Below are 13776 nucleotides of genomic sequence, written 5' to 3' on the forward strand. Positions count from 1 at the left end.
TTAGACAACATTTCAAATATAAAATAATTTTTTAAAGAAAAAAATGGTGCCTTAACACAAATACGTGGTTACACTTTACAATAAGGTTTGTTATATTCCCAGATAACAACCGCTTATAAATAATAACAAATGGCAATCCGGACGCTGCTAATTTTGTTTACAGGCACAGTATTACACAACAATTAAATATAAATGTGTCTTTTAATAACATATATGACATCATATATACAAATGATTAAACAAGATTGCCTGTTCTGGGCATTTGAAGGTTGTGTCTTACCTCAAAACGAAAGTATACAGGTTTTCCTCGAAGAAGGTTTGCATTCATAGCAGATAAGACTTTATTGTTCTCTAAAATTATGAAATTAACATGAACTAATAATAAATAAAAAGAAACGCTACAAAAATATTCTTCAACGTATGTTAGCTAAGGCGTTAATTATTGTTAACAAATACAACCTTATTGTAAAGTGTAAGGAATATGAGCTTCGCATTACTGCATTGAAACCCTCAGAAAAACTGCCTAGGTGTACTTCACTGTAATTAATTTTTGAGGTACACGTCAAATGATGTTCTGTGAACATTATGCCACAAACGCTGATAAAACGTTTTATATCAAACCCAAAAATTCCCTTAACTCTAAAAAGGTCATCCCAACAATATAACAGGTTTAACACTGATTAACACCAACTAAGTTGGATGTCTGTGCCCAAGAGCATATGCTTATACAGAAAATATTAATAATCAATAATAACCCACAAAGACCAGGGCAGACGGCGTCACGGAGTCCAAATGAGAGTCCTGTGAATTGAAGTTCGTCTGAGTCTCTAGTCCAACGACACAAGAGCTTTAGGAATGTGTTTAGGCAGTGGTTAACACTCAACAAACTTAACAACTAGCACTCGAGAAGCGACGAGGGCGGCGGAGAACTGGGCGTTAACGGCGAGCAGACTCGAGGAAGCCTGGAGGTAAAATTAAATAAACAAAAAAAAGGCACATGGAGGGGGGCTAGGCGTGGTCGGCGATACTCTTGAGCAAGGTTCACATCTGCCAAGCCTTAGAGCAGTTGACTCACAAACACTCACCTTTTAACACACTTTCTTCATCAGCCAACTCTTGATAACTTTGCATAGCCACGCAAATACATATTGACAGTATTGGCTTTCACTTATAGATTAACAAACCCATTTTTTCAACTGCTTTTCCCGCCCAATTCTCTAGAAAGTTAAACCAGCAAAACACAACAAATCAGCAACACGAGCAAGATTCAACCCATTTCCAAAACACACTAACCACAGAAGCAGTAAAGGTTCACTCCCGTCACCCCCCTTTGGCAATAACAGATAGTAGCATAACACTGGTGTGTTGAGAACCCAGCTGGCTCTGGCAAAGGTATCGAAAAGTGAAAAACCTATAGGTGGGGTGGTGGTGAGAAGAAACCGAGCAGGTACACGGTCAAGGCGCAGACGAGATAAGGGTGGACGACAGGTAAAAAGGGGGCGGAGGCACAGTGCTTTACCTGAATGGAGCGTTAGAGAACTTCCTGTGCATTGCGCGATGCTAACTTTCTTCCCCCCCAACCAGCACTGCATATGGTGTCCACAGTTCCATAGGGACCTAGTTCAGTTGGAACAGTCACATCAGAAAGCGTATGTTTTTTTAACTTGAAATAAGAAAACAAAAAGGAAGCAGAAGTGGGCAAAGGCATGGGAGAAGTCTTACACTTATGGTTTGTACTGTCACCCCATTAAGAAAAGACAATGGTTTAAGGGAATTATCAGTGCGGATGTCTCCTGACAAATGCAAACAAATGCTTTAGAACTTGCAAAACTGTCAAGAAAATTCATGGTACCACGCTCCTGTTGCAGAAGGTGCATGAGGACAGTGGTTGACTAAAAAACCAAATCTGGGTTCAGTATTGTGCTGCTTCAGGGGAGGGGGTTTGGTATTGTATGTTGGGCTTGGGGTGGGTTTAGAGTGGGGTTGCCCCCAGACTTACCCCATCCATAGAGACAGGGTGAGATTGGGATCTCTAGTCCTTTAGCTTCTTATCGCGGCTCCCATTCATACGAGTCTGGTCGTTTCACAAGGGAAAAACAATTAAGAAACATCAAAAGGCAAAAAAAAACAAATGCTCCAAGCAAAAGCTCTTGCGTTTCTCCTCTTTATATGATCAGGCAGGCTTTTTATTTGAAGGTTGTTATAGTCGGTAAAGATCATGTAGAGATCTTTAAGTCTTCTCTTCTGAGAACACTTGCAGCAAAAACAGTTAATGAAATACAAACTACAAACAAGAATGTCAATGCAAAACTTTCTAAGATAAACATTCACACACTGGCATCCTCAGCACGTAGTGAACAGGGGCTGTAGGGTCACTAAATGAGGCAGATACAGAGATGAAGAGAGATGCAGTGAGGGTTATATATGCCGTTTCAGCAGCGAAATGAGCAGGAAGACTGAAAGAAACTGATAGGATTCTCCCAATTCATTTAATCTCAAATCACAGCACCACAGAATATACAGCACTTCCGTGTAGCCTTAAACCAGTTTCACATTAGACTACAGATAGAAAAAAAACAGCAAATCTTAAAAACACTTCACTATTAAGAATCATCAGGCTACTTATAAATTTGGCTGTTTTTGCTTTTTCTAGAAAAAATGAAATAATTTTGACTATAAACAATCATTGTGAAAAAGCTACAAGAAGGTATATATTTGCTCTTGCAGCTGTAAACAAAAAAATGTAAGTTTCTTTAAATGGATATTTGAGTCCCTTACCACTGTTTATAAAAACATGATAGTGTTAATAAAACACGCTTACAAAAACAGATTCTGCAATGCATCATGGCAGTTAAGTCAGTGAGCGTAGAGACACTCCCATAATACAGACAGGCCAGATGGCCAATCCCAGCAAAAGCTGACTAGCTACACCTTCCTCTGGTGTCAGTACATCATCATGTCTATGGAAGTAGCTACATTAAAGTAGGAGGGGAGAGAAGTCACAGTGTCTTTCAGCTTTCAGGATGGGGGTGGACAGGGATGGATGGGGGGGGGGTTAAAGGTCATCACTAAGGTTTTCTCCCATCTGGGGTTTAAGGGACGTGTATGCATGTGCGTGTGAATCGAGGTTGTCTCCCTGTGCGTGTGTACACGTGTGCGTTCCTGTCGTGACAACCAACGGAAAGCATACACGCTACGCCACAATCCCAGAAATAAAAATAAAAAACGCACACAAAGACATGTAAAACATTGTCCAACCCTGGTCCTACACTTCACACACCTTTGGAGTTAACGTATATTCAACTTATTGAAATGCTTTTGACATGTATTGAAATCTAATTTCTCAAAACGATATGAATACGTTAACAGATTAGGTTCACATAACTAGATCAAACAATATTTAAAATATAACAAGTACAGTATCATTCATAGATTACAAACACTTATGAATATAAAAGTTAAAAAGCTTAATGTCTAATGTACCCCTTAAAACTAAATGGCAATAGAATTCAAAGGAAAGTTCAACCAATAAACCGATCTGTATTCACTCACCCACATATAAATTCGGATCCCATATTATTTTCTGTGTGTCTGATATTTTGTGTTTCACAGAAAATTGTCTGAGCTCCGCTTTTCCATACGATGAAAGTCAATGGTGATTTACAAGTTGCAAAAAGGAAGTAAAAAAATCTAAGTCGTCAAATGACTTGTGCAGTATACTAGGAGTTATGTTAGGAGTTGTCAATATAAATCACCTTCAACATTCCTGTTATGGGAAACAAAGCTCAGACATTCCGTTTATGCTGATGATATCGATATCGGCTGAACTATTCCTTTATTTCTTGAAACTGACCATTGATTCGTTCCATTGGTTAAGTGTGCAGGAATGATAGCATGCGGTTTCCCTTTTTCAGCCCTGACTACATCGGGTGTGTGATCAGAACCAAGGTTAGAGATTCCAGTCTATAGTTAAAACCAACATGCCCACCATCGTAAACCTATACTCGCACACACACACACACTTAATAAACAAATACTTGTGTTTTTTCTGACACACACACACGCGCTCAGCACAAGGAAAGGAGAGGCAGAGAGGACGTGGAGCACACTATCGGAAGGGTGTTTCAGGGGTGTGTAGGGCAAGTTCGGGGCGGCGGAGAAGGGGCTCCTTGTGCGACGGCGGAATCGGCGGAGGCTCATACACGCGGGGAGTTGCCATGGCGATGGCGGCAGCGGCAGGCACGGGGGCGGCGGGCAGCACTGGCCTGAGGGAGTCGAGGGTTGCCACCTGCTGAGCGGACACACCAGGCAGGGCGGAAAGGGTGGGCATCGCTGCGAGGGAGTTGGGAGGTGGGTAGGCATACTGGTACTGTGGGTACTGCTGCAGCTGCTGGTATTGCTGGTAGTATTCAGCGTAGTATCTGAGAGAGACGGAGGAGACGAAACACACATGCACATCCACACAGACAGGGAAAGAGTAAAGAAAATCACGAAGACATGCAAATACAAACACATATACCATTAGACAGGGAAAGAAACACAAGACACATTTGCACACAGACACACGGACACAGACCACCCAATAGTAAATCAGTACTGAAGCAATTGACACATTAAATTATTTCATTAATTGTGTTATTTTGTACAATATGAGCTGAACCAAATAAACTTAGCTTTATCTTTTAGTGTTAAATAACAGGAAACATACCTGGCTACAGGGTCGTCCTCCTGCGCTGCAGCTTCCTCTCGACCCGCGGGTGTAGGCAACAAGGCTCTGCGTTTGACCCGCTGGTACATAAATGGTTTCATGACAGGGTCTGGCAACAGAGGGGCGGATCTTCTTAGTGGACTCCTGTCCCTCTCTCCTGACTTGGAGCTATTATGTTGCTGCTCAGCTAGCACCTGCTGCCCTTGTGCAAAGTAGTGAGCCCTTGCTGCTTCGAAGATTGCTGTTGGATCGGCTGCTCCCAGAGCTCCGTAAGCTTGGGTAGCAGTGTAGAGAGCCGGTGCTACTGTATAGGCTGGGTTAACACCAGCGGCAGCAGCTGGTAGCTCCATGCTTAGGTACACTGGATTACCTACCGCGGGAGAGTAAACCTGTTGACCGTATGCTGCTGCAGCAGCTGCAGCTGCAGCAAAGGCACCACTTGTCACCTGTCCATACAGAGCTGGGTTAAAAGAGCCATACATATGTGCTGCGGCAGCAGCGCTGGAATTTAGTGCCTGATTTGCAACCGTCCCGCTGTACAGCTGATTGGCAACCGTTCCATACACTTGACTAGCTAGTGCTCCGTAGACGGCCGGTGCCACCGCTGTTCCTCCTTCTGCCCTTGCACCAGCAGCTGTTAGTCCAGTTAGTGCAGCATAAGTTGGGTCAAAGGTAGTAGTGTTGTATACAGAATTATGGACACTCTGCTGAACCTGCAGTGGTAGACCGGCAGCTGCGGCGGCAGCAGCGGCTAGTACGGCTGCTTGGCTTTGATATTGCTCCATGGTGGGCTTTCCAGCTGGGCATTCGCCTGCATAGTGACCTTGTTTGCCACAGCTTACGCATGGTATCTTACCGGTAGGGGCTTGCTTACTTGGCTGCACTTTCGAAAGCTCAACAGATAGTGGTCGACCTTTGAAAGAGGTCCCATGCAAAGCCTCGATAGCCTGCAATGCGTCTTCCTTGTTCTCCATGTGAACAAAGGCATAACCTGTGTAAGAAGACCACCTTGTTATGTAGGATTCTATGTGCATCTGCTCGATTCAAATACTGTAAATACTCAGCAAGCTCTCTTACCTTTTACTTTATCACACTCCAAAACTTTCCCAAAGGTCTGGAACAGCTCCTGGAGGTCTTCTGTTGTGCACATACTACTCAGATTACCCACAAAAACCTTTGTTGAGTGGAGCGGGCGTCCTCGGGACTCCTCCACCACAATGTTACGACCTTTAAACTCTCGGCCATTGAGCTCCCGGATGGCACGTTCGGCTGCTCCTTCTCCTTGCAGGTGTACAAAGGCGAACTGCCTTAAGACGCTGCAGCTAACCACCTGGCCATACGCCTCAAAGATGGCTGACAGTTCTTCTTGCGTGGTGTCCAGGGCCAAGTTCCCTACAAAGAGCTTAACCGTATGGCCCTTATCCATTGTGCTGGGAAGAAAACAAATTGAATTAAATGAAATCCCGGACAAGGAAGAATGATTGGAAAAGCAGGTAGGGCACCAGTTGTTCCGATAAATGCTAGTATTGTGAATCGGCAATATTAATTTAGCGGTAACTGATTCCTTTGACCATAGTCGGCTTGTTTGCGAATGACCGCTGCAAATTAATATCACAAACGTGCCTTGCACACAACCCTCGCACGAGAGATCTTGTTATGTGTGGGATATGAGTTTTCTGCACGTGAGAGAGATTGACGCGTGAGAGGGGTTCAAATGACAGCAGGAGTTCTTCCTGTTTGCATACAAGTATTTTATGGCGCAGACTGCCATCAATGATGCGTTCGGATTAATGACATTGATTTGAAGTTTAGAATCATAATTGTAGCCACACAATGCTATTTTCTAGCCATGTTTGCCATTAAAGTATTATTTTAAGATTGTTTTAGATAAATTGCCCCCTCCCCCCATACTATAGCGTATTGTTGATCACACAGGCTGCTGATAGAACGATCGAGTATGAAGCATATCGCCCAGCAGTAAAGTACATTAAAATATTTGATGTAATTACCACTAAAACAGGAAGCCAGCAGCGCCTCCCATTTTCAAAATAACCAATAGGGCTTTGTCTAGGTCACAGCATGGCAAAGCTGCATTTGACACCTTGTGACAACACCAGTTGTTTAAAAATCAAATGAATCTTGTTCTCATCGGTGCAGTTTATAATATCAAGGCAACGTGTCAATGTTTAACCGTTTGTCATGTTTCAGACGCAGCTCTTACGTCTTTGATCATTTTATAATCAGATTCTAGAGAGAAAATTCGATAAGAAGCTGAAGTGCAGAATTGTGCCTGCAAAATTGTAGATTCTTACAGGGAGAAATGATAGACAGTCAGTTTTCTAAATGTGATTTTATGGTATCTTTAAAACAAGGAAGTACTTGCTTACAAAAATATTTATCATTTTATTATGGCACAGCATTTTACACTGAATGATGCACCATGACGGTATACAGGGCTGGACACCCCTTATGAAATGACTCCCTAACTACAGTAGGCTACCCAGTTTAACTACGGTATTTGAAGTAAACCCATAGTAACCACAAATCAACCATTGCCTCGCTATATAGTTTAACCGTGAAATCTGCAGTAATACTACGGTAATAAGTCCTCCAAAAATGTTTAGCCACTACTCTTTTGCATAAAACCATGATTATTTCCCTAAAGGTAAAAATCGAAGCTGCTCCAAAGGGAAAGTGTCGAGCAGACATTTATTACGAATAAAGAGAAATACGAGTAGACGCAATGAAATCTGGTGACGCAGTGCACGCGCCGAGTAAACACGTTTACTTCCTCAGTGTTACAGTACGCAACACACGCACAAACACATCACATTAATGGGTAAATGTAGTCTTTAACTCTGGCAAATCTTACATTTCACGTGGGTTTGTTTTTTAAACGACTGCAGTGGTTTAAAAATACGTTTAAAAACGCTGACTCGCCGTTTCCTTTATACCCGCCTGGCGTCAACAAAATGAGTAACGCGTGTCTGACTCTGAATGCTACATTTATGCAACCAGATGTTTACACAACACTCTCGATCTCTGCGATAGATGGTCGCGCTTACGATTTACAACGGGTCGGTATATCCTCACGGTTGTTCTATGTGCATTTCTGCCATTCTCATTAATTCTATCCGATTCGTTTTGTAAAGGGATTTCAGGGTGTCTATCCACCCTAATATATCTCTGCGCGCTTCTTTACAAATCACGTCGCAGATGGTGTCATCCTTACTTCTTTCGCAATCGGCATTATCAACATTGCTGAATGATTTAACGAATTCTTTCAGACATAAACATGCAGACAGAGGGAAAAATCTTCCATCTTACCTAAGCGGTGCGGGGTTTCAAAATGGTTGGTCCACTTCCGTTCTTTAGAAACGCTAACATCATTCTTCAGCAGGGAGGAATGAACCCATGCGAATGCATATACTCTCACACACGCGCGCGATGCGCGTACATCGCGAATCATTTTTTACTTACAATAATGTAACAAAACGGAATTAAACTAGTCTTTTACAAAACGGACTATAGTATTATACTATGATACATACAATCGTAAGGAATTATCAGACACCGTAACTATATTCATTTAAACATTGCCCGAGTTCTGCCGTAACCACATACACGGTATTGACATGGTGCTTGTACCAAAAATAAAAAAAGGAAAATTGCCATTATGATCCTTTTTGCTAGTGAGAACTATTTGAACAATCGTTTTTAATAGTTGATTTTATTTAAAGAAATGCAATTATCTGAACATCAATCATTACAAAACATTGTGTGTATATGGCACTTTGGAGCAGCATCATTGGACTAAATCATAAAGAATAAATAAAAAATGTCTCTTAATCAAATGTTAAGTGTCCATATAGTTCTCTTAAGTGCTGTTTTGTTCACATTATTATGGCTCCTTATGCGTTTTCTGAATAATCTAAGAGAGCCATGAGAAATGTATTTTACACACGGCCGTTTTAATCTCATTTTAATTTATCAAAATTTGTTATCCATTTCGATTTTTCATTACTTGAATGCATGTTGAAAAACTAGACGTGGTCATTCAGAATATTTTGAATAATGACAGAAATGTAAGCAGCAACTGTTTCTAACATATCTTTCTAATTCCTTGTAAATGAAATCTTTGTTAAAATTTACGTTGGACATCGTTCACATTTACATTTATAAATGGATTCTGTATTTGTGTCATTATTAGGAACCTGGTCTAATCGTGCAATAAATGAAGGTGTGTCCGACTGCTACAAATGGCGTTTTTTGGTTTTTCTGGAATCATCTCGCTCTTGTTTCCTTCACTGGAATTCACATCCATTGGCAGTCCCTAATTGACAATCACATCCTCACTCCATTAAAGATGAGCTGCTGGTACGTCAGTGACTTTGCGTCCTTTCCCAGCAATGGGTCGATCTCTCTCCTCCCACAAAGTTATACCATCACAGGCACAAATCCGTTTGAGGTTTTGAAACAACCCGGCAGAGCGTGCAATGATTCCACAAGCCAGCCTGTCCGAGAAATGAGGGTGAGAGAATGAGGGTGTTATTAGATAAACACACGGTCCACTGAAGAGTATGAAGTACAAGCATATAAACTCTCGAATTTCTTTTAAAAAACAACAAAGGCTGATTCACCTACAACAGTTCAGTCTTTTTATATTGCATATACAAACACTCCACATGTAGTGCTTATTGTTTTTTTCTCTGGTAAAAATATTTCACCTCTCTCCAGAGTTCCCTGTTATTTTAGACAGTGGGTGACTCCCACGACCCAGATCGTCCTCCCCAGAATCCACCACCAGAGATCGACCAATCACATCCCACACCTGTCAAACGGTGAAAAGAAGGGAATGTACTGGTCTTAAAAGAGTAATTCTTTTCATCAGACTTAACCAGTATGGGTGTCTTGCCTCTCTGGAACCGCAAAAATCCAAATTCTTCTAGGTTGGATGCCAATAACTTAAAGCCCCTGTATGAATCAAGGCCCATTTGGCATATATAAAGGGATAGTTCATCCAAAAATGAAATTCTGTCATCATTTACTCACCCTCAAGTTGTTGCAACCCTGAATACATTTCTTTGTCCTTCTAAACACAAATAAAGAAATTTGGAAGAATGTCAGTAACCGAGCAGATCCCACCCCCATTGACATTGGTTTGATTAGGGACATTCTTCCCAATATATTTCTCGGTTTAGCTGAACAAAGAAATGTATACAGGTTCGGTAACAATCTGAGGGTGAGTAAAATCTTTGGGTGAACCATCCCTTTAATATGTGGAGGTCCAAAATTATATTCAAATTAAAAAAGATGTTATGACCATGATGTTGAGTAAATTCTTTGAAAATGTGGATTTACATTGTCATTTAGCAGATGCTTTTATCCAAAGCGACTTAGAGTTCAGGGAGTAATAAAGAAATTTATTGATATTGATATTCAGGGGAAAAGGGAACTGAGAAGGAAGAACACAGAAGTGTGAATAAGGTTTGATGCCATAGGCCAGGGGTGTCCAAAGTCGGTCCAGGAGGGCCGGTGTTCTGTAAAGTTTAGTTTCAACCCTAATCATTCATTCATTCATTCATTCATTCATTCATACACACCTAAATCAGCAAATCAAGATCTCACGAGGCAGATAAGAAACTTCCAGATATGATAGGTGTGTTGAGCTAAGCTGGAGCTAAACTGACTTTGGGCACCCCTGGCCTATGGGGTGTTCTTACCACAATGCAATTGGTCACAATACACGTGATATTGTCAAACTAAGCAAAGAGAAGAATATCTGATTATAATGAGCATCAAATTTATAGATCAGTAGTTATGATATTTCTGTACATTTGTATATATATATATAACATTTTTATGTACAAAAGGAACTTCATTTCACAACTTCTTTGCATCTATAAAAACTAAATTGGCTACCTTTATTTGGGAGTCTTCTAATCTGAATGATGCTCTGCCATCAGGACCAGCAGTAATATTTCCCAGATCCCCCAGATGCTGTAAATGTGTAAATCCATTATTACACAACATTACTCTTTGATTTCACCTGTATCTCTAGCCAAAATATAAGAGTATCAAGAGTATAAGTAATAAGCAGTAAAACACATTTCCAATAGTTTAAAAGTCAATTCTCAATCATTCAAAACTTTTTGTAAATTGATTCTTACTCCAGGGGTAACTGTTAATCTGAGAATGTCAATGAAGAAACTGCAAAGAATAGATCATGTACTCTCGTTGAAAAAGATAGAGAAGACAGCTGTACCCTCTCTGAGTCCTGGGGTGCGCCGTGCTGCTTCGCAAAAGGATTGAAATGATCTCCACAGCTGTGAGAGAAAAAGCACAACTTTTTTTGTGAACAAAGTAATCCTATTCATATGTAAACATTGGGTAAAAACACAGATAAAAGTGTGCAGTTTCTTTAAACACTCCTTTTTCACACAATTTTTGTCCGTTTCATATGGCTTCAATAACTGGAATATGAGAAAAAAGAGTTTCACGCTCAACTAAATGATCTGAAGCTGCATACATGAATTTATACTGGAATTTTAAAAACCCTGTAGAACGCAACCACGTTTACAAAAGTGCAGATGTATAATGTTAATCGAATAATTTTTTTACCTAAACAAGTAATTATGAACGATGAACACTTGAATTTTAAGCAGCAAGAGCAGTCTTAACTTGCCTTCGTAAAGAGGACACTGGCCTACTAAACAAAGGCCTTGCCTGCCTCTCTGTTTTACAACATGGTCTACTAAACAAAGGCCTTGCCTGCCTCTCTGTCTTACAACATGGCTTGCTAAACAAAGGCCTTGCATGCCTCTCTATGTTTTACAACTTGCTCTTTAATTGAAGTATAAGTGTTCTAATCTTGTAATCAAAAGGTGAGAGGCCGGGCGTGACTGTACCTTATGCAATCCTGTGTTAGATCCCCCAGTTCATGCACATGCAAGCCGTGTGCTCCGGGTGTCAATCCGTCAATCGTCCCATCAATTAAACAATGATCTTTTGACAGCTGCAGAAAACGGACAACGCCCTGCACTGGCCCTGTTCCACTTAACATTGCCACAGCAGCACCCAGATCTAAAACACATAAAATCTCATCATATACTTGTGGAACACCACTAATTTAGGAAGCTTTTATTTAGGTGAAAATATTGATTTCCAAGACGACAGACATGATAAAAAAATACATTTCTGAACTTTTTTTAAAACCATAACAGCCTAAAAATGTCAATACCATAACATGTTAAAGTTTTTACTCATAATACATAATTAGACATTAATGAAGTACATTTTAAGATAAATTTTTTTTTCTTGTTTTTTATGTTTTTAAAAACCTATCGTAAATGATAATCAGTATTGTTGTGTACACAGTACGTATGCGTGTATGTTTTACGGGATAATGCTTTACAATACACTGTTTATAAATTACAACTTATCTTGTATTCAAACACTTTCAGCAGAAAATGCAATAAAATACAAAAATATTCATTTCAATGTTAAAATGTTTCATTATGCAAGGTAAAGAACATGTCCATTACAGAATTATATGTTTTATATTTAAAATAATGACTCTCATGATGTTTCAATGGTTTTCGAGAATATATAACCAACTGAGAAAAAACAGCTATTGAAAGATTCCTACGTAAAATGATGCAAGCATATGATTATAGTTTTTAACCTGCTGTTCTCTGCTGGAATCTGGAAACACTAAAGACACTCACTTTGGACGCAATGCTGAATTGTAGACTTATCTAACACCTTAGTGACCAAAGTGAACCAGAAGTACCTAGTTCAAGTTTGTTTAGGTTATTTTCATGATGGGGAAGTACCTCAAAGAGTAACATTTTAAGGTTCATCATTATTCCCTCCCAACTGATGTATTGTCCCGACCAAAACAAGAACACAATGTCACACATGTGGGCAGCGACTGAAATAAAACATAGAATATGAAAATGTAAGTACATAAGACCCACCTGTTCCTAAGCTGCCCATTCCCTTCAACACAGCACGCCTGCCAGTGCTTTCGATGAGGCTCTGGACCTGCAAAGAGGGAAGTGCAGTTTCAACCAAAACCTCCTCTTTCGCCAGGTCTATGTGCACTGACTGCACTCCTGAAACACACATTTATAAAAGTATTTTAAATAATGATTTGAATGACTATTAATTTAAAGTCAATATGACTCAAACAAGAAACAAAATGTCATGTTCGTCTCACCTGGTTCTTTATGTAGAACTTCTTTCACTGCATTGGCACAGCTGTCACATGTCATCTGCACTGCAAACTCAAGCTGCAACACAAACGAGGAGTTAACATAATATCTATTAATACTTGACTGTTAGTCATCAATAAAAACAAAGCTAATTGTTATGATCAAATCAATAATATGGAACCTTTACATATTATAAAACCTTTAAAATATTCGGAATATTATTCCGATCATACTTTTTAACTATGTAGAGCTACAAAAGCACTTTTTCTTCGTCTTCCGCATGGCCTATTTTCCCCACGAATCAAATTGAATGAATCCCCCCTCCCTGATCTATAACCTGCAGTTACCTTATATAATCATTTCATTATTAATTATGACAGTATTTACATTAATAACAATATTCACACCTTGGCTGTACTTTTTGCGTCCATGTTTGTGTCGTAAACTCATAAGACGTCAGCGGATTTTCCGGTCTCAGGCAACACGATTGCAAAATAAGAGTCTCGGTTTCAGTCGTAACAAGGATCCGACTTGTTTGATACATACAGGGGCTGGTCATATAATTGGTATATCATCGAAAAGTTTCTTTATTTCACTAATTCCATTCAAAAAGTGAAACTTGTATAATATATTCATTCATATATTCATATTCATTCATCAGACTGATATATTTCAAATGTTTATTTCTTTTAATTTTGATGATTATAACTGACAACTTAGGAATTAAATCATTAGTCAGTTATAAATCAATTTGACTGACAACTAAGTGAATTAAATAAATTTTTTGATGATATTCTAATTATATGACTAGCACCTGTAGGTACATAAATGATATATCTAATCATTTGATGA

At 39.7% G+C, this 13776-nt stretch overlaps 2 protein-coding genes across 4 annotated transcripts; both read right to left on the reverse strand.

Annotated features, from left to right (window-relative positions):
• Window positions 1-2152: 2152 nt before the first annotated feature.
• rbm14b (RNA binding motif protein 14b) lies at window positions 2153-8411 on the reverse strand. Its single transcript, XM_079455364.1, has 4 exons — window positions 8036-8411; window positions 5786-6138; window positions 4709-5699; window positions 2153-4421 (listed from the first exon to the last, which is right to left on the reverse strand). The coding sequence occupies exons 2-4, from the start codon at window positions 6132-6134 to the stop codon at window positions 4109-4111; spliced, it is 1653 nt and encodes a 550-aa protein (XP_079311490.1). The 5' UTR covers window positions 6135-6138; window positions 8036-8411; the 3' UTR covers window positions 2153-4108.
• ccs (copper chaperone for superoxide dismutase) lies at window positions 8371-13457 on the reverse strand. Of its 3 annotated transcripts, none has more exons than XM_079455379.1 (8): window positions 13332-13457; window positions 12930-13002; window positions 12688-12825; window positions 11617-11791; window positions 10974-11034; window positions 10631-10708; window positions 9436-9539; window positions 8371-9222 (listed from the first exon to the last, which is right to left on the reverse strand). In XM_079455379.1, the coding sequence occupies exons 1-8, from the start codon at window positions 13353-13355 to the stop codon at window positions 9069-9071; spliced, it is 807 nt and encodes a 268-aa protein (XP_079311505.1). In that variant the 5' UTR covers window positions 13356-13457; the 3' UTR covers window positions 8371-9068. The 3 variants fall into 3 exon arrangements, with proteins under 3 accessions (XP_079311505.1, XP_079311504.1, XP_079311506.1); XM_079455378.1 differs by having other exon boundaries at window positions 8428-9222; window positions 13312-13376; XM_079455380.1 differs by having other exon boundaries at window positions 8428-9222; window positions 13158-13340.
• Between the last annotated feature and the right edge of the window lie 319 nt (window positions 13458-13776).

This window comes from Barbatula barbatula, assembly GCF_947034865.1.
Source record: "Barbatula barbatula genome assembly, chromosome: 1".
NCBI classification, from domain to species: Eukaryota; Metazoa; Chordata; class Actinopteri; order Cypriniformes; family Nemacheilidae; genus Barbatula; species Barbatula barbatula.